The 24924-nt window shown below is 39.3% G+C and overlaps 1 protein-coding gene across 4 annotated transcripts in view; it reads right to left on the bottom strand.

Moving 5' to 3' along the window:
- The window catches only part of GLRA2 (glycine receptor alpha 2), a 270603-nt gene extending 254236 nt beyond the window's left edge, over window positions 1–16367 (bottom strand). Inside the window, exons 1-2 of one of the 4 annotated variants that reach the window (XM_077294157.1) lie at window positions 15646–16367; window positions 264–397 (exon numbers count right to left, since the gene is read on the bottom strand). In XM_077294157.1, coding sequence (XP_077150272.1) covers window positions 264–397; window positions 15646–15713 — 202 coding nt within the window. In that variant the 5' untranslated portion in view covers window positions 15714–16367. The remainder of the gene's footprint in view (window positions 1–263; window positions 398–15645) is intronic. The other 3 variants (XM_077294163.1, XM_077294162.1, XM_077294158.1) reach the window with 3 other exon arrangements.
- Window positions 16368–24924: the final 8557 nt, after the last annotated feature.

Here is a 24924-nt window from a genome sequence, read left to right as displayed (position 1 = left end):
AGTTCTATTCTATGGCGCAATGGAAGTTCATGCACAAATCTGCACATCAGATTCCTTCTCATTTCTCATTTGGAGGTTTGGAAATAGAGGAAGTCATCATTCCTCAGTTTTTGTACACAAGCTCCATTATATCTCTATGTAGATTGGAGATAGTTATTGTAGTCCCCTCTGTATTGTCACTAGTTGTGAATGAGCTGCCTGTGTTCTGATAAGATGAGCAGTAATTATCCCCTAAATAATGATAATGTTATCAATAATCTTACCTTTAAAGTTTGGTCTGATTCTTGCATCATATCCCGAGGTCCTTCCCATGAGTTTGTCCAAAAAATCAGAAGGGGACATGCTCTGGGGTGGAGATTTCCCAGACCTGGAGTCATGTTCTTTACAATAAGCCGACCTACACAAATCATTGAGTTCAGCATTAAGGTGATGATCACTGATGATAATGTAACATTTCCCATATTTCATTATGAAAAAATAAAAAAACAGAACAATCAAAGTGACCATAGACTAAGATTTACATATTACATTAGTGACATCCTTAAAGGGATTCCATAACATTAGAGATGATAGCATATTATTAGGATATACAGGTGCTTCTCACAAAGTTTGAATATCATCAAAAAGTTAATTTATTTCAGTTCTTCAATACAAAAAGTGAAACTCATACATTATATAGAGTCATTGCAAACAGAGGGATTTATTTCAAGTGTTTATTTCTGTTAATGTTAATGATATGGCTTACAGCCAATGAAAACCCAAAAGTCATTATCTCAGTAACTTAGACTAATTTTAACAAAAAAAACCTGCAAAGGCTTCCTATGTATTTCAAAAGGTCCCTTAGTCTTGTTTCAGTAGGGGAAGACTGCTGACTTGACAGATGTCCAGAAGGCAGTCATGGACACACTCCACAAGGAGGGTAAGCCACAAAAGGTCATTGCTAAAGAAGCTGGCTGTTCACAGAGTGCTGTATCCAAGCATATTAATGGAAAGTTAAGTGGAAGGAAAAAGTGTGATAGAAAAAGGTGCACAAGCAACCGGGATAACCGCAGCCTTGAAAGGATTGTTAAGAAAAGGCCATTCAAATATTTGTGGGAGATTTACAAGTAGTGGACTGCTGCTGCTGGAGTCATTGCTTCAAGAGCCACCACACACAGACGTATCCAGGACATGGGCTACAAGTGTCACATTCCTTGTGTCAAGCCACTCATGACCAATAGACAACGCCAGAAGCGTCTTACCTGGGCCAAGGAGAAAAATAACTGGACTGTTGCTCAGTGGTCCAAGGTGTTGTTTTCATATGAAAGTAAATTTTGCATTTCATTTGGAAATCACGGTCCCAGAGTCTGGAGGAAGAGTGGAGAGGCCACAGTCCAAGCTACTGGAGGTCTAGTGTGAAGTTTCCACAATCAGTGATGGTTTGGGGAGCCATGTCATCTGCTGGTGTAGGTCCACTGTGTTTTATCAAGACCAAAGTCAGTGCAGCCGTCTACCAGGAAATTTTAGAGCACTTCATGCTTCCCTCTGCAGACAAGCTTTTTTGTACATGGAAATTTAATTCTCCAGCAGGACTTGGCACCTGTCCACACTGCTAGAAGCACCAATACCTGGTTTACAAACAACAGTATCACTCTGCTTGATTGGCAGCAAACTCGCCTGACCTTAACCCCATAGAGAATCTATGGGGTATTGTCAAGAGGAAGATGAGCGACACCAGACCCAACAATGCAGAAGAGCTGAAGACTGCTATCAAAGCAGCCTGGGCTTCCATAACACCTCAGCAGTGCCACAGGCTGATCCCCTCCATGCCACGCCGCATTGATGCGGTAATTGATACAAAAGGAGCCCCAACCAAGTATTGAGTGCATTTACTGAACATACATTTCAGTAGGCCAACATTTCAGATTTTAAAATCGTTTTTCAAGCTGGTGTTATAAAGTATTCTAATTTGCTGAGATAATGAATTTGGGTTTTCATTGGCTGTAAGCCATAATCATCAACATTAACAGAAATAAACACTTGAAATAGATCACTCTGTTTGTAATGACTTTGTATAATGTATGAGTTTAACTTTTTGTATTGAAGAACTAAAATAAATTAACTTTTTGATGATTTTCTAATTTTGTGAGAAGCACCTGCATCATTACTCATTGATTGCTGGGGTTCAACTGCCAGAACCTCCTTGATCCTTACTATGAAATGGGCTACAGCACTTACCCTTCAGTCTTTTCCCACACAGCGCCCCATCCACCTGCTGCCCAGGGAACTGCAGCACAGATTGTTGCGCTTATGTGGAGTTGCATTGCAGTTTCTTGAGCAATTGGTGGACGAGACCTGCTCTGGGTAAGAAGAGTGGCGGAGCGGCTTCTACTCACTCATTTTCAAAACTGACACATGGTAATGCAGCAATGACATATCCGTACATTAAGACATCACTTCTGAATAAGAGATTACCCTTTAGTAGCCTCTTAAATTTACTAATACTGTAGTAATATCATCCTACATTTCTACCTAATTTGCTACAAATCCTTAAATGGTACAAACTGTTAAAACTCTTTTGAGTTATTACTTAATCATACACTTTAGACAGACAATATCTATCTCTTCTTTGCCTTTACACATGCATACACACATAAATACACACAAATGAAACATGCACACAAACACATACATACATACATACACATACATATACACACGCATGCATACATACGTGCACATGAAACATAACCATGTATACATACACCTACATACACACACACATGAAACATACACATGTACACAAACACATACACACAAATACATACATGAAAATACACAAAAACACATACATACAAATGAAATCTAGACATTCATACATTCACATACACATGCATATAAATACTATAAATACATATACATATAAATACACATACATCTGTATACATCCATGTACATCCACATACATATATACACACATATGCATGCATACACATCCACATACATACAGACACATGAATACATATACATACACACGAATATATACGTATACTTGCTTTGTATGTTCTGAATGGTAGAAGAGTTGTAAATGCCTGACAAATCTGCCTATCTCCTTTGGGAACAAAAGGATCAGGAATATGGAAATCCAATTGCCCAATCCTTTTTCATGAGGTTTGTCAGGGAAGAACGAGTTGGTCCAACTCAAATTGACATGTTCAGCTGACATTAATTGAATGTCTATTTTTTCAGGAATCTGTAAGAATCACCATGGCACCCAATGGGTGTGGATTACACCTATGTCACCAACATGAATTACAATGCTCTTACACATTTTCACCAGACTCCTGAATGAGAGGTCAACCTAATTAGACAATGAACACCTCCTATCTAGATCGTATTGGTTGTGACCCAGCATTTCTCGAAACCTGTAAAGACTATAAGGAAGGACACTATAAAGGTCTTTAGTTGTGACTTTTTAGTAAAGTACATATTTGAATTCTCTTCCTATTTGTTCACGTTTGATAGCAATTCTTCTCACTCTGTAAAGGTTCCACTACTGTTTCCCTGCTGTGTATCTTTCCAATAATCCCATAGTAAGATCAGACAGTGGACATTTTTATTTGCATGGTGTCTTCATTATATCCTGTGGCCTCCATTTATCTTAGATCTGGAATGCTGCTGACCTATATTTGTCGTCAGGGTAGCCCCAGTGTATTTCACAAAGATAACGATGACTCTACGTGGCATCTGAACTGCCCTAACACATGTAAAGCCGGCCTGTACAACAACCTGAGCATAATGGGAGGGATAAACCCGGCCTCATTAGCAAGGGGTGTACTGAAATCAGTGATGTCATATAATAATGGCTTTTCTTTCTCTTCACTCCAAAGCTATTTGAAAGGTCGCGTCATCCATCAGTAAGATGTACAAAGAACCAATGAATGAGTTCTACCGGATAGATGAACACTGTACATTGAACTTCATTGAATGAAGAAGACATGTGGTAAAGTAGGGCTGCTGGGCAATTGGAGGGAAAAAAAAGGGGAAAAAAATCACATATAAAAAATCTACATATATATATATATATATATATATATATATATATATATATATATATATGTATACACATAAAGAGTAAATAAAACTCAAAAATATGTATCATTTAATCATTTAAAATATATATTATAATTTAAATATTTTCAGAAAAATATTGAAATAAATTTCAATATGCACATGTACTGTTTTACACACACACATATATACACTCACTGGCCACTTTATTAGGTACACCTGTCCAACTTCTTGTTAACACTTAATTTCTAATCAGCCAATCACATGGCGGCAACTCAGTGCATTTAGGCATGTAGATATGGTCAAGACAATCTCCTGCAGTTCAAACCGAGCATCAGTATGGGGAAGAAAGGTGATTTGAGTGCCTTTGAACGTGGCATGGTTGTTGGTGCCAGAAGGGCTGGTCTGAGTATTTCAGAAACTGCTGATCTACTGGGATTTTCACGCACAACCATTTCTAGGGTTTACAGAGAATGGTCCGAAAAAGAAAAAAAATCCAGTGAGCGGCAGTTCTGTGGGCGGAAATGCCTTGTTGATGCCAGAGGTCAGAGGAGAATGGGCAGACTGGTTCGAGCTGATAGAAAGGCAACAGTGACTCAAATCGCCACCCGTTACAACCAAGGTAGGCCTAAGAGCATCTCTGAACGCACAGTGCGTCGAACCTTGAGGCAGATGGGCTACAGCAGCAGAAGACCACACCGGGTACCACTCCTTTCAGCTAAGAACAGGAAACTGAGGCTACAATTTGTACAAGCTCATCGAAATTGGACAGTAGAAGATTGGAAAAACGTTGCTTGGTCTGATGAGTCTCGATTTCTGCTGCGACATTCGGATGGTAGGGTCAGAATTTGGCGTAAACAACATGAAAGCATGGATCCATCCTGCCTTGTATGGAGCATCTTTGGGATGTGCAGCCGACAAATCTGCGGCAACTGTGTGATGCCATCATGTCAATATGGACCAAAATCTCTGAGGAATGCTTCCAGCACCTTGTTGAATCTATGCCACGAAGAATTGAGGCAGTTCTGAAGGCAAAAGGGGGTCCAACCCGTTACTAGCATGGTGTACCTAATAAAGTGGCCGGTGAGTGTATATATATATATATATATACTGTATATATACGTACATACATACAAATATACACATGTATATATGTATGTGTTATAGCATTAGAAATATATACATACAGTATATTTCTAGTAATTAAAATGAATTTCATGCTGTGATAAAACAGCCTCATAAAGCACATTTCAATAAATCATCCCCGAGCTTATTAAATACAGAAATCCGATGACCTTTCCAGATATTGAATATGTATGAAAAATGACAAAACAGGGACGCTCGAGCAGAATATTCTCGTTAATAAGCTAATATAGCCACAGGCAGAATGTCACACATGTAAGCTCTGTATGCAACTTAAAGATTACAATGTACTGGATGCTATAGACCGATGCAGCAGAGCTGGACTCGTCAATTAACACAACTTATTGTAATATCACAATATCTGTTGCTTGTTAAAGTTGTGCAGGTAGACCCATGGCAATATCATAACTGAAGAGATAGATAGCTAGCTAGATAGATAGATCTATAGATAGATAAATAGATAATAGATAGGAGATAGATAGATAGATAGATAGATAGATAGATAGATAGATAGATAGATGATAGATATATAGGAGATAGATTGATAATAGATAGATAGATGATAGATAGATGATAGATAGACAGATAGATAGACAGAGAGTACCTTATGTTATTGCACTATTGGTATTATTTATTTACAGCAGGGTATATGTTCATTTTGTTACTATCCTAGGTTTTGTCTGTTATATGGCCAGTGTAAACCTACTCCTATATTACATGCATACGAGCTAATACTCCACTTCATTTTTATTTTTTTTGTATAGATGGATAGAAATAGATGCATAGATATAGATATATAGATAAGATAGAAAGATAAAGATAGAAAAATAGATAAATAGAGAATAAGGGTGACAGATAGATAGATAGATAGATAGATAGATAGATAGATAGATAGATAGATAGATAGATAGATAGATAGATAATATATAGACAATAGATCAATAAGATAGTAAGATAAAATATAGAGAAATAGATAACTAGGATGAAAGATAGACAGATAGTTAGACGTTCCTAATTACCATACTTGATCTTATCTAGTCCCCCAGCTGTAGTAGGCAGGGGCAGCCGTCTGCTTGGATATCACAAGTCCATTGGTGGCACTGTGCAATATGAGGCACCACCAATGCTCATTCCTATGGATACCCATCATACAGTGCCATATATAAGTATAAAGTGTCATATAAATAAGGGTGCAGTGCCATATATATAAGGGTGCAGTGCCATATATATAGGTATAAAGTGTCATATATATATAAGGGTGCAGTGTCATATAAATAAGGGTGCAGTGCCATATATATAAGGGTGCAGTGCCATATATATAAGGGTACAGTGCCATATATATATAAGTATAAAGTGTCATATATATAAGGATACAGAGCCATATATAAGGGTGCGGTGCCATATATATAAGGGTGAAGTGCCATATATAAGGATGCAGTGCCATATATATAAGGGTACAGTGCAGTGCTATATATATATATATATATATATATATATATATATATATATATATATGGGTGCAGTGCCATATATATAAGGGTACAGTGCCATATATAAGGGTGCAGTGCCATATATATAAGGGTGCAGTGCCATATATATAAGGATACAGTGCCATATATATAAGGATACAGTTCCATATATATAAGGATACAGTGCCATATATATAAGGATACAGTGCCATATATAAGGGTGCAGTGCCATATATATAAGGGTGCAGTGCCATATATATAAGGATACAGTGCCATATATATAAGGATACAGTTCCATATATATAAGGATACAGTGCCATATATATAAGGATACAGTTCCATATATAAGGGTGCAGTGCCATATATATATAAGGATACATTGCCATATATATAAGGGTACAGTGCCATATATATATAAGGATACAGTGCCATATATATAAGGGTACAGTGCCATATATATAAGGATACAGTGCCATATATATAAGGATACAGTTCCATATATAAGTGTGCAGTGCCATATATATAAGGATACAGTGCCATATATATAAGGATACAGTTCCATATATATAAGGATACAGTGCCATATATATAAGGATACAGTTCCATATATAAGGGTGCAGTGCCATATATATAAGGATACATTGCCATATATATAAGGGTACAGTGCCATATATATAAGGATACAGTGCCATATATATAAGGGTACAGTGCCATATATATAAGGATACAGTGCCATATATATAAGGATACAGTTCCATATATAAGGGTGCAGTGCCATATATATAAGGATACAGTGCCATATATATAAGGATACAGTGCTATATATATAAGGATACAGTGCCATATATAAGGGTACAGTGCCATATATATAAGGATACAGTGCCATATATATAAGGATACAGTGCCATATATATAAGGGTACAGTGCCATATATATAAGGATACAGTGCTATATATATATAAGGGTACAGTGCCATATATATAAGGATACAGTGCCATATATATAAGGATACAGTGCCATATATATAAGGATACAGTGCTATATATATATAAGGGTACAGTGCCATATATATAAGGATACAGTGCCATATATAAGGATACAGTGCCATATATATATAAGGGTACAGTGCCATATATAAGGATACAGTGCCATATATATAAGGGTACAGTGCCATATATATAAGGGTACAGTGCCATATATATAAGGATACAGTGCCATATGTATATAAGGGTACAGTTCCATATATATAAGGATACAGTGCCATATATAAGGGTACAGTGCCATATATATAAGGATACAGTGCCATATATATAAGGATACAGTGCCATATATATAAGGGTACAGTGCCATACATATAAGGACTAGATGGTTGCCCGATTCTAACGCATCGGGTATTCTAGAATATGTATGTATGTATATAGCAGCTACATAGTATATAGCACAGGCCACGTAGTATATAGGAGCCAAGTAGTATATAGCAGACAAATACTACGTGGCCTGTGCTATATACTATGTGGCTGCAATATACATACATACATATTCTAGAATACCCGATGCGTTAATACAGGCCACGCAATATATAACAGTGGCCATGCAGTATATAACACAGCCCACGTACTATATAACACAGCCCACGCAGTATATAGCAGCCACGCAGTATATAACACAGGCGATGTAGTATGTAACACAGGCCACATAATATATAGCACAGCCCACGCAGTACAAAACACAGCCCACATAGTATCTAACACTGGCCACGTAGTATATAGCAGCCACGCAGTATATAAGACAGCCCACATAGTATACAGCAGTGTGAGCACCATATCCCTGTTTAAAAAAATAATTAAAATAAAAAATAGTTCTATACTCACCCACTGGGATCCAGCGAAGTTCTGGCGATGCGCGCGCGGCTGCCGCCATCTTCCATTCCCAGGATGCATTGCAGAATTACCCACATGACTTAGCGGTCTCGCGAGACCACTAAGTCTTCTGGGTAATTTCGCAATGTATCTCTGGGAACGGAAGATGGCGGCAGCCACGCGCACCTGGGCGGACTACGGAGGGTGAGAATAGCAGGTTTTTTGTTTTTTTATTATTTTTAACATTACATCTTTTTACTATTGATGCTGCATAGGCAGCATCAATAGTAAAAAGTTGGGGACACACAGGGTTAATAGCAGCGATAACGAAGTGCGTTACCCACGGCATAACGCGGTCCGTTACTGCTGGCATTAATCCTGTGTGAGCGGTGACTGGAAGGGAGTATGCGGGCACCGGGCAGTGACTGCAGGGGAGTAAGGATGGACTATTCGGACTGTGCCCGTCCCTGATTGGTCGCGGCAGCCATGACAGGCAGCTGGCGAGACCAATCAGCGACGCAGGATTTCCGTGACGGAAGTTGAAGACAGAAAGACGGAAGTACCCCTTAGACAATTATACATATAGATACAGTGCTATATATAAGGATACAGTGCCATATGCATATAAGGATACAGTGCCATATATATAAGGGTACAGTGCCATATATATAAGGATACAGTGCCATATATATAAGGAAACAGTGCCACATATTTAAGGATACAGTGCCACATATATAAGGATACAGTGCCACATATATAAGGGTACAGTGCCATATATATAAGGATACAGTGCCATATATACATAAGGATACAGTGCCATATATATAAGGGTACAGTGCCATATATATAAGGATACAGTGCCATATGCATATAAGGATACAGTGCCACATATATAAGGATACAGTGCCATATATATAAGGATACAGTGCCATATATATATAAGGATACAGTGCCATATATATAAGGGTACAGTGCCATATATATAAGGATACAGTGCCACATATATAAGGATACAGTGCCATATACATAGGGGTGCAGTGCCATATATATAAGGGTACAGTGCCATATATATAAGGATACAGTGCCATATATATAAGGGTACAGTGCCATATATATAAGGATACAGTGCCATATATATAAGGGTACAGTGCCATAGATATAAGGATATAGTGCCATATATATAAGGGTACAGTGCCATATATATAAGGATACAGTGCCATATATATAAGGGTACAGTGCCATATATATAAGGATATAGTGCCATATATATAAGGGTACAGTGCCATATATATAAGGATACAGTGCCATATATATAAGGATACAGTGCCATATATATAGGGGTGCAGTGCCATATATATAAGGATACAGTGCCATATATATAAGGATACAGTGCCATATATATAAGGATACAGTGCCATATATATAAGGATACAGTGCCATATATATAAGGATACAGTGCCATATATATAAGGATGCAGTGCCATATATATAAGGTACAGTGCCATATATATAAGGGTGCAGTGCCATATATATAAGGATGCAGTGCCATATATATAAGGATGCAGTGCCATATATATATAGGGGTGCAGTGCCATATATATAAGGATACAGTACCATATATATAAGGATACAGTGCCATATATATAAGGATACAGTGCCATATATATAAGGATACAGTGCCATATATATAAGGATGCAGTGCCATATATATAAGGTACAGTGCCATATATATAAGGGTGCAGTGCCATATATATAAGGATACAGTGCCATATATATAAGGATGCAGTGCCATATATATATAGGGGTGCAGTGCCATATATATAAGGATACAGTGCCATATATATAAGGATACAGTGCCATATATATAAGGATACAGTGCCATATATATAAGGATGCAGTGCCATATATATAAGGTACAGTGCCATATATATAAGGGTGCAGTGCCATATATATAAGGATGCAGTGCCATATATATAAGGGAGCAATGCCATATATATAAGGATACAGTGCCATATTTAAAAAAGTATATAGTGCCATACATATAAGGGTGCAGTGCCGTATATATAAGCGCAGTGTCATATATATAAGGATACAGTGTCATATATATAAGGATACAGTGTCATATATATAAGGATACAGTGTCATATATATAAGGGTGCAGTGCCATATATGTAAGGGTACAGTGTTATATATAAGGGTACAGTGCCATATATATATAACGATGCAGTGTCATATATATAAGGAAACAGTGCCATATATATAAGGGTACAGTGCCATATATATAAGGATACAGTGCCATATACAGTGCCTACAAGTAGTATTCAACCCCCTGCAGATTTAGCAGGTTTAATAAGATGCAAATAAGTTAGAGCCTTCAAACTTCAAACAAGAGCAGGATTTATTAACAGATGCATAAATCTTACAAACCAAAAAGTTTTGTTGCTCAGTTAAATTTTTATAAATTTTAAACATAAAAGTGTGGGTCAATTATTATTCAACCCCTAGGTTTAATATTTTGTGGAATAACCTTTGTTTGCAATTACAGCTAATAATCGTCTTTTATAAGACCTGATCAGGCCGGCACAGGTCTCTGGAGTTATCTTGGCCCACTCCTCCATGCAGATCTTCTCCAAGTTATCTAGGTTTTTTGGGTGTCTCATGTGGACTTTAATCTTGAGCTCCTTCCACAAGTTTTCAATTGTGTTAAGGTCGGGAGACTGACTAGGCCACTGCAACACCTTGATTTTTTGCCTCTTGAACCAGGCCTTGGTTTTCTTGGCTGTGTGCTTTGGGTCGTTGTCTTGTTGGAAGATGAAATGACGACCCATCTTAAGATCCTTGATGGAGGAGCGGAGGTTCTTGGCCAAAATCTCCAGGTAGCCCGTGCTATCCATCTTCCCATGGATGCGGACCAGATGGCCAGGCCCCTTGGCTGAGAAACAGCCCCACAGCATGATGCTGCCACCACCATGCTTGACTGTAGGGATGGTATTCTTGGGGTTGTATGCAGTGCCATCCAGTCCAAACGTCACGTGTGTGGTTGGCAGCAAAGATCTCGATCTTGGTCTCATCAGACCAGAGAACCTTGAACCAGTCAGTCTCAGAGTCCTCCAAGTGATCATGAGCAAACTGTAGACGAGCCTTGACATGACGCTTTGAAAGTAAAGGTATCTTACGGGCTCGTCTGGAACGGAGACCATTGCAGTGGAGTACGTTACTTATGGTATTGACTGAAACCAATGTCCCCACTGCCATGAGATCTTCCCGGAGCTCCTTCCTTGTTGTCCTTGGGTTAGCCTTAACTCTTCGGACAAGCCTGGCCTCGGTACGGGAGGAAACTTTCAAAGGCTGTCCAGGCCGTGGAAGGCTAACAGTAGTTCCATAAGCCTTCCACTTCCGGATGATGCTCCCAACAGTGGAGACAGGTAGGCCCAACTCCTTGGAAAGGGTTTTGTACCCCTTGCCAGCCTTGTGACCCTCCACGATCTTGTCTCTGATGGCCTTGGAATGCTCCTTTGTCTTTCCCATGTTGACCATGTTTGAGTGCTGTTCACAAGTTTGGGGAGGGTCTTAAATAGTCAGAAAAGGCTGGAAAAAAGAGATAATTAAACCAAACATGTGAAGCTCATTGTTCTTTGTGCCTGAACTACTTCTTAATACTTAGGGGAACCAAACAGAATTCTGGTGGGTTGAGGGGTTGAATAATAAATGACCCTCTGAAAATACTTTTCACAATTTAAAAAAAAAAATAAACAAAGAAATAACATTCTTTTTTGCTGCAGTGCATTTCACACTTCCAGGCTGATCTACAGTCCAAATGTCACAATGCCAAGTTAATTCCAAATGTGTAAACCTGCTAAATCTGCAGGGGGTTGAATACTACTTGTAGGCACTGTATATATAAGGAAACAGTGCCACATATTTAAGGATACAGTGCCATATGCATATAAGAATACAGTGCCATATATATAAGGATACAGTGCCATATATATAAGGATACAGTGCCATATATATAAGGGTACAGTGCCATATATATAAGGATACAGTGCCATATATATAAGGATACAGTGCCATATATATAAGGGTACAGTGCCATATATATATAAGGATACAGTGCCATATATATAAGGATACAGTGCCATATACATAGGGGTGCAGTGCCATATATATAAGGGTACAGTGCCATATATATAAGGATACAGTGCCATATATATAAGGATACAGTGCCGTATATATAAGGGTACAGTGCCATATATATAAGGATAAAGTGCCATATATAAGGGTACAGTGCCATATATATAAGGATACAGTGCCATATATATAAGGATACAGTGCCATATATATAAGGATACAGTGCCATATATATAAGGATACAGTGCCATATATATAAGGGTACAGTGCCATATATATAAGGATACAGTGCCATATATATAAGGGTACAGTGCCATATATATAAGGATACAGTGCCATATATATAAGGGTACAGTGCCATATATATAAGGATATAGTGCCATATATATAAGGATACAGTGCCATATATATAGGGGTGCAGTGCCATATATATATAAGGATACAGTGCCATATATATATAAGGATACAGTGCCATATATATAAGGGTACAGTGCCATATATATAAGGATAAAGTGCCATATATATAAGGGTGCAGTGCCATATATATATAACGATGCAGTGTCATATATATAAGGAAACAGTGCCATATATATAAGGATACAGTGCCATATATATATAAGGAAACAGTGCCACATATTTAAGGATACAGTGCCATATGCATATAAGGATACAGTGCCATATATATAAGGATACAGTGCCATATATATAAGGATACAGTGCCATATATATAAGGATACAGTGCCATATATATAAGGGTACAGTGCCATATATATAAGGATACAGTGCCATATATATAAGGATACAGTGCCATATATATAAGGGTACAGTGCCATATATATATAAGGATACAGTGCCATATATATAAGGATACAGTGCCATATACATAGGGGTGCAGTGCCATATATATAAGGGTACAGTGCCATATATATAAGGATACAGTGCCATATATATAAGGATACAGTGCCATATATATAAGGGTACAGTGCCATATATATAAGGATAAAGTGCCATATATAAGGGTACAGTGCCATATATATAAGGATACAGTGCCATATATATAAGGATACAGTGCCATATATATAAGGATACAGTGCCATATATATATAAGGATACAGTGCCATATATATAAGGGTACAGTGCCATATATATAAGGATACAGTGCCATATATATAAGGGTACAGTGCCATATATATAAGGATACAGTGCCATATATATAAGGGTACAGTGCCATATATATAAGGATATAGTGCCATATATATAAGGATACAGTGCCATATATATAGGGGTGCAGTGCCATATATATATAAGGATACAGTGCCATATATATATAAGGATACAGTGCCATATATATAAGGGTACAGTGCCATATATATAAGGATAAAGTGCCATATATATAAGGGTACAGTGCCATATATATAAGGATACAGTGCCATATATATAAGGGTACAGTGCCATATATATAAGGATACAGTGCCATATATATAAGGATACAGTGCCATATATATATAAGGGTACAGTGCCATATATATAAGGATATAGTGCCATATATATAAGGGTACAGTGCCATATATATAAGGATACAGTGCCATATATATAAGGATACAGTGCCATATATATAAGGATGCAGTGCCATATATATAAGGTACAGTGCCATATATATAAGGGTGCAGTGCCATATATATAAGGATGCAGTGCCATATATATAAGGATGCAGTGCCATATATATAGGGGTGCAGTGCCATATATATAAGGATACAGTGCCATATATATAAGGATACAGTGCCATTTATATAAGGATACAGTGCCATATATATAAGGATGCAGTGCCATATATATAAGGTACAGTGCCATATATATAAGGGTGCAGTGCCATATATATAAGGATGCAGTGCCATATATATAAGGGTGCAATGCCATATATATAAGGATACAGTGCCATATTTAAAAAAGTATACAGTGCCATATATATAAGGATACAGTGCCATACATATAAGGGTGCAGTGCCGTATATATAAGCACACAGTGTCATATATATAAGGATACAGTGTCATATATATATAAGGATACAGTGTCATATATATAAGGGTGCAGTGCCATATATGTAAGGGTACAGTGCTATATATATAAGGGTACAGTGCCATATATATATAACGATGCAGTGCCATATATATAAGGGTACAGTGCCATATATATAATGATGCAGTGCCATATATATAAGGATACAGTGCCATATAAGGATACAGTGCCATATACTGTATATAAGGGTGCAGTGCCATATATATATAAGGATACAGTGCCATATATATATAAGGATACAGTGCCATATATATAAGGATACAGTGCCATATAAGGATACAGTGCCATATACTGTATATAAGGGTGCAGTGCCATATATATATAAGGATACAGTGCCATATATATATAAGGATACAGTGCCATATATATAAGGATACAGTGCCATATATATATAAGGATACAGTGCCATATATACTGTATATAAGGATACAGTGTCATATATATAAGGGTGCAGTGCCATATATGTAAGGGTACAGTGCTATATATATAAGGGTACAGTGCCATATATATATAACGATGCAGTGCCATATATATAAGGGTACAGTGCCATATATATAATGATGCAGTGCCATATATATAAGGATACAGTGCCATATAAGGATACAGTGCCATATGCTGTATATAAGGGTGCAGTGCCATATATATAAGGATACAGTGCCATATATATAAGGATACAGTGTCATATATAAACGGATAATACAGCGCTATATATAGATAGATAGATAGATAGATAGATAGATAGATAGAAGCATACAGTGCAGATAACTTCTGCCACAGAAGATTATTTAGCCCTTGCTCATACATAAATGATTCTGAATCTGATGACGGGGGATCCTACATGCAGGCTGCACATACTGTCCATGTGTAATGTAACAGTGCTGATCAATATGAAGGACGGTATCACACATTTTTCCTACCTGAAGTTATTGATCTCAAAGCATAATGCAAGGAATGCTGTCACAATGTTAACCAACCGCCGGTTCATTCCTCCTGATTTATTTTAAGGTAGAAAATATTCCAGAAATGACTCCAGACAATGAAAAAAGCCTTTAGTAGAGAAAAAAAAGAGCTCCTATTGTCTAGATGCCAAATCCGTCATGAATGATTTTTCCTTGGAGATGAAAATGAGGGCGATCTGCATTGTTACAGACTAGAGGGGGGATAGACAGGGGGCTCCGGTCTGGAAGCATTGTCAGGTTAAGCCCATTATTCGGCAGCGGTGAAATACCGAGCAGGAGATGATGTGCTTTCCTCTCCGGATTCTCCGTACAGGGGGCTGTTACCTCATAAACATAGCGTAAAGCGGAATCCCCGGAATGGCTTGTGGCTCTGGTGGAAAGGCAGCTCTACGTGGCACGGATGTTGTAATTACATCAACAGCTCCGACAGGGAGAGTCCGATATTGACAGTGGCATCCATATACCCAAATAGTGAGGGCGGCCAGGAAGGGGGGATTCCTAGCCGTGAACTTTTGTCGCGTTAAATGGCGCTTTTAATATTAACGCCACCAAATGGCTCCGACAATTGAGAGCGATTGGAATTAGAGAGTCGGAAGATAACGTTTTCCTGTCCTCGGCGTTGGCTGGGCTCCTTTCTGGCAGCAGATACTTCTCCCTGTGCTGCTGCTGATACTGAGGCTGATGTAGAAGAAGAAGAAGGCGAAGAGGAGGAGGAGGAGTGTGGGGGAATGAACACAAGCTTTTAGTACAGCAACTATGGACTGTGCTGATGTGGGTGGGAAAAGGCAGTTGACTGCAATCCCCCCTTATAAAGAGAGCAAGCCCTTTCCTTTCTCCACTGTCTGTGAATGTAAAAACCTTACTCATATTAAGAATTGGAGAAAGGAAAGGTACGGCCTCAAGATGCTGCAATAATGGGATCAGCGGCATCTTCAGGGTCTTGCACTGAGATACAGAACCGGCCATTAATACTTGTGAGTGAGCGCTCTCCGGTGTGTTCAAAATAAGGAAGATTTAGAAAATGCATCATGTTCATGATTTGCGATATTTTACCAACTCGTTAGGTAATTTGTAAATCTGCATGGGATATTTGGATATTGGACCAATGAGTAAGGTATTGTGCAAATCTGCATGGGGTAACAGCCACCTGTCTAAGCCACGCATGATTCTGGGAGTGTGCACGTGTGACTCACATGTACGCCTCTCGTCTATTAGGTGGAAAAGCAAAACGCAAAGACGAAAATATCATGTCCTCTTTATATTACTATGGAAAGCAGCGGAAAAATTAAGATTCGTGAAAATGTTGTGGATGCATATAATATAAAAAAGATGATAGATGGATAGATAGATAGATAGATAGATAGATAGATAGATAGATAGATAGATAGATAGATAGAAAAAGTAAGCAAAAAGCAGCACCAAAAGAAAACAAAGGGTGCAAAAAATCCTCCCAGGTATGTGCCAAACCTCATGCTATTATCCAGAAAAACTCAAGTCCACATCCTGGACTGAAACGTCGCACATGGACCAATAAACCACACATATTTTTTCTATTGGAGTGCTGCCTTCGTTTTTCTGGATAATACAGTAGATAGATAGATAGATAGATAGATAGATAGATAGATAGATAGATAGATAGATAGATAGATAGATAGATAGATAGATAGATAGATAGTAGTGATGATCGAATAGTGAAATATTTTGGATTCGGGAAAATTCGCACAAATAATTTCTAATATCCGTGTATTCGTACCGAATAACAAATCCAATGCAAGTCAAATGGGAAAAAATAATATTTTCTCGGCTGGACCTAACAAACAGGTCTGGGGGCATGGAAAAAAAGCTGAAATGGATGGGAAAGAGCTAAAACTAAATAGGAACAGTATGGAGAAGATGCCTGCATGCCTTTCTGATTCAAATATGGTATGTGGGGATAATGTTGTCAGACTATTGCGCTGTTTTTATGGATTTTTAAAAAGACCTACCAAACCAACATTTTTTTTACAGGGAAAAATGCTAAGAAACATTATTTCCCTCATAATTACATGTATATAAAGCGAAAAATATATATATATACCTCCCTTTAGCATATGTTCACATGGAGTGTTTTGGCTTTATTTTTGCTTTAACATATGTGAGGGCTCTCACTCCTACATTTGTGAGGACCCTCCCTCATGCCAAATAGTTAGCAAGATAGTGGAATACATATTCCCCATCCCTGGACATGAACTCTGCCATGTGTGGCAGACTACAGAGTCAAACCTTCAGTGTCCTCACCAGGAAGAACACTAACCATCCTCTCCTTCTCATGACGCATAGCCCCCTCCTCCTCCTCTTCAGGCCATCCATGCTGGACAGGCATGAAGCTAGGATTGGGAGTCCCCTCTGTAGCGCAGAGCAAAAAATCCTGTTCTTCCTCCTTATCATCCTCCTCCTCCTGTTCCTCATCATTACCCAATGTTCCCTGAGAATACTTTGTGAGGCTGGGCTGTGTGGTATCAGCCACTGTACAAGTTTTGAAGAACCTCACATAGGTCAGTGATCCACACCCACTTGGCATTGTTACGTGCAGTGGCTGAGTGTAATTCTGACGGGCATTGAGAAGCAGGAATTCAGAGTCTGCCTTCTGCTGCTCGCTAAGCCTTGCCAACATATGGAATTGACAATTCAATCATGTAGGCAGGTCACAAATCAGTCGTTGATGAGGCAAGTTAAAGCTCTGCTGCAGCAAAGCTAGACTGGCGAAAACCTGAGATGACTTTCGTAAATGTGCGCTGACACAGCGTACCTTGTATAATAGGTCAGGCAAGTCAGGGTATGTTTTAAAAAAAACTCTGTACAGCCAAGTTCAGCACGTGGGCAATGCATGGAACATGTACCAGCTTGCCGAGCTTTAAAGCCGCCACCAAGTTACACCCATTATCACACACAACCATACCTGGTTGAAGGTTCAGCTGGGAGAGACACTGATCGGCCTGTTCTTTTATGCTCTCTCTACATTGTTTCTGACTGCAATGTGCGCAAGATGGCACCGGCAGTCTTTAAATATTCCCTATGACACTGGAAGGCCAGCCAATCACAGTAGTGCTACACCAAAGATGGCGTCGGCATTACTGGGATTGGCAAACCAGCCCAGCATGTTCATTTGCTGCAAATAAAGCACCAAACAGGTGGGTCACTCGAATAAATCGAGGCGAATACCTAATTACTCGCCGAGTAATGAATAGCCTGAATACCGTACTATTTGTACTCGCTCATCACTAATAGATAAAAATTGGAGCAGCACAATGACAAAAAGGTGGTGGGTACTGGCCCTCCCTAACCTCCCAAACAATTATACAGTGGCAATAAATAGAGCACGAATAAAAGTAGCACTCAAAAATATGCAAGCCGCATGGACTTATTACAGTCCTTTTTCTTTTGTATATTTTGGAGTGCTGCATACTTTTATTTTTGCATTACATGCTGTAACTAGGTATGTAGATGGATAGATAGGTAGATGGATGGATGGATGGATGGATGGATGGATGGATAGATAGATAGATAGATAGATAGATAGATAGATAGATAGATAGATAGATAGATAGATAGATAGATAGAAGGCATATACTGTAGATGTACTGTATGTAGATAGGTATTTAGCACATTTTTGTTTCTGAATTCTTGTGTTTTCATACTTTGATAAAGTCCATATATTGTACGTGACATTTGAAAAGTAAGAATATAATTCTAAAATAAATGCAGTTAGATGGAATTAAAACCCTTGACATGACAAAGTCATCCATAAATCCACCACTGAGCTTTTTATGTGCAATTCTACATGTTATTAAGAGCAGTAATATGTGCTCAGATCTTAGTGAACAACCACAGAGTAAACCACAGGGCAGTGACACATACCGGATACTCTTGGGATATTTGTGCAAGAATTAGGTAAATGAGTTCTTCCTTCAGACATTAAATGAATACACTGATTGAGTAAACAGCATTATCCATTATGTAGAAACATGTACTCATAAGTAAGACTGCCTAGTGCAGTAGAAATGTGTCAACTGGGTCATGTCGACCATGTAAATTTTTCTTTTGTATGCACCATTATTTTCTTTTGAAAAATAAAAAGAATAGGAAAATCCAGTCCTGAGCTGGACTCCAATTTTTCCTAAGAAAATTTATGCTTCGCTTCAGTCTCTGAAGGCACAGCGTGCAAACCACCCATGTATTGTCAGGGAGCTCCTTTGAGCTGGCTTTGGTGTGCCTAGTATGTTGGCGAAGCGACCAATAGCGGCAAATGTAATGTTTTGGGTGGCGCCTAGGGTGCTTTTGCTCCCTGCTCCCTCTTTTGCACCCTGCTCCCTCTTTTGCACCCTGCTCCCTCTTTTGCACCCTGCTTCCTCTTTTGCGCCCTGCTTCCTCTTTCACTGTGCAGCTAGGGCAGCATGACATCACCTTTTTCTCTGAACAGCCCATGTCACTTTGATGGCCTTTACTCCATGTAGGGCCTAGGGCCTCATCATTCCCCATCGCATCATCGCACCTCTCCAGTCTGTCCTTAAGTGTGCTGTCCTACTAATCCACTTCTATCCTCACTCCTCCTCTTCTTCTCCCCTCTGCAAATGCCTTCATTGTCTCCCAATTCCACAATGTATCCACTTCAAGCTACTAACACTGACCTACAAATTCATGCATAATCTGTCTTACCCATACATTTCTGAACTAATGTTCCTCCTCTTCCTCCTATGCCACCACCTCATTCATCATCGCCTGAAGCATTATTTCAAGGAAGCCTAGAAGTGGGATAGTAACTCTGATGATGAAGTCATCAACACTGGCCATGTTTGTGGAGTATTTGAAGCAGCTCAGCATGGCACACATGTCCAGCATGAAGGCCCACTTGTTGGTCTGGAAGTGTTGTTGTACCGCAAAGCAACTCACCCGTGCTTGGGTACTTTGCATAAGAGGAGGGGATTAGGAAAGCAGAAATGACACTGTAACCCAGACAGGCAAGCAGCAGGGTGAGAACACCAAAAGTGCGCACAGATTGCTCTCACATTCTGACCAGATGAGGAGACGGTGGAGGAAGTGGAGTGGGAGGAGGAGGAAACATGGACAGAGAAAAGGCTAGGAGCTGGCCACGGTATATAGTAGCAGCCAACTTAATGGCTAGAGGCTGACCTCAGCGCTTTTGTACCCTGCTCCCTCTTTTGCTGTTCAGCTGTGGCAGTGTGACCATCACCTCTTCCTCCGAACTGTCCACATCACTAGGATGGCTTTCACTCCATGTGGGTTCTTGGACTTCATCATCCCCCATAGCATCATCACACTTCTCCAGTCTGTTCTTACTTGCTGCCCTACTAACCCACTTCTGTCCACGCTACTCCTCCACTTTTCCCCTCTGCAAATCACTTCATTGTCTCCCAATTACACATTGTATCCATTTCAAGCTACTGACACTGACCTACATAGTCATCTATAATCTGATTCCTCTATATAACTCTGAACTAATCTCCAAATATTTCCCACCACGTAAGCGCTGGTTTTCACAAGACTTCCTTTTTTCCTCCTCAATCATACATACTTCATCCAATAGCCTGCAAGAATTTTCCTGAGTATCCCCAATCCTGAAGAATTCTGTGGCCTAGCACGTCTGATTATCGCCTTTCATGTGGAACTTGAAAACTCTTCTCTTCTGAGCAGCTTACAGCCTGCCGACCTAACCACTACCAGAACTGCTGCGTCACCAACACCAGAGCTACTGCGATACATAGAACCAACTGTCTCCTTTCCCATGTTCCTGTAGAATGTGAGGCCGCAAGGGCAGGGTCCTCTCCCCTCTGTTCCTGTCTGTCACTATTAGTTGGTTCATTGTAATTTCTATTTGTGTTTCCTATGTAACCCTTTCTCATGTACATCACTGTAGAATCAATGGTGCTCTAAACATAAATAATAATAGTCCCCAGCATGATGTTCGACACAGTCCTCACCCCTGCCCTCCTTGCCGGTCTACACACAGCAGAAAGCATCAGAAGTTGGCACCTGTATTTCATCATCATCAGAGATATGCTGTGGTGGTCCGGTTACTTTTTGCACTACACCTCCCAAGTACTCATCCTCAAGCAAAACAAGTGGTTGGAAATCAGTGCACTCAATCTTTTCCTCTTGTGGGTTAGGGCCAAGAGGATGGCCAATGGAGCAACAGCGAGCAGAGTCATCAAAAGGCAGAGGTTACTGCTGCATGTCTTGGGGCTCTGACTGTTTGCCTGATTTGTAAGGGGGTGAGGTGGAAGGCAGATGCCCAGGGGCCTCAGGTGCAAAATCTGCACTTTCAGCAGGGGAACGAGTGGAAGACAAAGCAAAGGAACTAAAGGCATTCTCAGCCAAACAATCTAAAACCACTTCTACATGTTCTAGTCTCACCTTTGATCCAGCGCTACTCAGGCTACAAAATTACACAGAACGTCCTGTTGCCTGCGTGCACAAGAGGAAGGTGTTTCATTTGGGCTTGTTGCAGACACAGATCGACAACGCCCTCTCTCTGCAGCAGCTACACCATCACCACCAGCAACAGGGCCACATCTCCTATTTGATGCTATCCTCAATGCTTTCCAACCCAAAAATTGCAGAGTATTACACAGTCTGTATACAGAGAGAGAGTGGCCTGCAGATTATTACACTCACAGTTTTCTGAGTACCCCCAAAAAAAATCAGTAAAAAACAAAACACAAAATCAGTATTGGCTACCTCCTCCTCCGCCTCTTCCACCTACACCACACCTCCACCGCCTCCTCAACCTCCCGCTCCACTTAGACCTCCACCAGCTGGTTCAAGATTATAATTATTTATTTTTTTATTCTGTTATTTTAAGTCATTTCCACATTTGTTTGCAGTGCAATTGTCCTGCTTAACCCCCATTTACCTTCTTTTTGCAGCCAACTAGCTCTGACTATGACCATTTTACAGCCATTTTAAAGCACTAAGTTTGGGTCTCTATTGACTTCTATTGGGTTCGGGTCTGGAGTCAAGTTCGAGGTCAAGTTTGGACGTGAACCAAACTTTCTACTGTATATTCATTGAATTCGGCAAACTCGAACATCAATGGCTCTGCTCATCTCTAATGATAATACAACATTGCATAGCTCAGAGAGGAGCTGGCCCTGGTGCTGAAAAGTAGCAGCATATTCAAGTGTTATGCTGAATAAAGTAAGATAACTAGGTAGACTCAAATGAGTCTGAGACTCAAAATAAGGTAATATACTGTGATCTCTTAGAGGGAATCTGTCACCAGGTTTTTATTATGTCATCTGAGAGCAGCATTATGTAGGGGCTGAGAACCTGACTCCAGGGATGTATCACTTACCAGGCTATTTGTTGCAGTTTCAATAAAATCAATTTTTTAGCAGCAGGAGATTATCAGTACAGGACTAGGTGTTTTGTGCTATGTAGTCCTCCTGCTCTTTGTAATCCCCTCTACCACCACCCCTGATTGACAGATTTGTGCCTGTGCATAATATACATAGAAAGCTGCCTAGCAGTGGTGGAGGCAAAGCTCAGCAATCAATGAACTGGTAGATTTGCAGCAGAGAAAATAGAGATTTTATCAAAATGATATCAAGCATCCCACTAAGTGATACATCACTAGAATCAGGGTCTCTGTTCCAACATCATGCTGCTCTCAGATGGGGTAACACAAATTCCCTTCATTGATCAGATTCCCGTTAAGTTAACACAAGCTAACAGACAGGAGTTGTTTTGATTACACGATTAAAATAAAAAAGAAACAAACAAAATTATCGAGATGGCTAGCCGAGGGGGTATGATATGAAGCACGCATAGGTCAAACTCTCCTTAAAGGGGTTTTCTCACAAACAAAGTTAGTTTTAATCATCATTTTAATCAATAGATTTTGGAATAATAATAACTTCCACAATTGGATGTGTTTAAAAAAAATGTTCCTGTGAAATTTAATTTTATTCCAAGATGCATTGATTAAAATGTACTTTGTTGATGGGAAAACCCCTTAATGCCCTTTAGACAGTGGTAGGTCCCTAAGGACGATCCATTTGGTCTTTTATACCGGTCCTCACCTCTACAGGATCTTAAAAACTTGATCCTACAGAGTTTCAGCTGGAAAATCAATGCTGTTATGAAGTGTTCTCAAATGTCCGGATATGGGTGTATCTTCTTTACTGACGCCTCCTTCTTGTTTCCTGTTTTGTGTCTTGACTCACATATCGTTTCACCAACATAATACTTGTGACACAGGCAAGATGTGACGTAATCTACTCCTTTGGATCTATGAAGTCATTTATGGTTAAAGGATCATTGGTCGGCACTATGGTGAAAAGTTTTACAGACTGATAAAAAGTTGCATGCTAGGCAAATATCAAATCTAAAGCAACCCTGGGACTTCCTATAATGTCCTGTCCCAGTTGGTTGAGGGAGGACAAAATGGCTTTGGACAAAATAATCCTGGAGGTTATTTCGACCTTTCCAATAGGTAAGATAATGTCTCATTGGTAACAAGGAAGCCGTATTGTTATCCCAGTGTTTCTTAATCATCTTTCTGGTCTCAATGGTTCCAAAATCAAAGGTGCCCATAACCCTCGCATTTATTGGGCACTTCAGATACCAATAAAATGATTTAAAGCATATGTCTGTCAGCTCTCTTCACACTGGTCTGATGGATATCATAGAAGGGGTCCCCGCTCCACACCTTCTGTATAAGCCAGAATTGAGAGCTGCTCTGTAGGACACCTTCTATGCACTACATGGTCAGGCAATATTTCACAAAATTGAAATGTTTTGCCAGATGTCAATTCCTCCATCAAAAACAGCCGGGTCAGAGACATTCAGATGATGAATGTAAAAAAAAGTATCAGAGCTTACCGCGCTTTGCAAGTTAAAAGTCCACGGGAGCAAAACCAGTGGGTGCCATAGCTCCAGCTGGTGTGGCTCAGCGACAGTGGGAAAATGAAGAGAGCGGCACTGCCACATGTGAAAAAAACAGCGCTATTTTATTTCTTTAAACTGTAAAAACCTGACATACAAAAATAAAAAAACTGATGCGTCAGTTTTTTATTGTTGTATGTCGGGTTTTACAGTTTAAAGAACTAAAATAGTGATTTTATTTCACGTGTGGAAGTGCCGCTCTCTTCACTTTTTCCACAATCTGATCATCATAGTCTTTAGTTAATATTTATTCCCTAAATACTATGATTCATGAGTGGAATTTTTTAAGTCACT

The sequence above is a fragment of the Ranitomeya variabilis genome, chromosome 3 (assembly GCF_051348905.1).
Source record: "Ranitomeya variabilis isolate aRanVar5 chromosome 3, aRanVar5.hap1, whole genome shotgun sequence".
Classification (NCBI taxonomy): domain Eukaryota; kingdom Metazoa; phylum Chordata; class Amphibia; order Anura; family Dendrobatidae; genus Ranitomeya; species Ranitomeya variabilis.
Note: the sequence above shows the minus strand (reverse complement) of the source record. Positions and strands in the feature narration are given on the sequence as shown.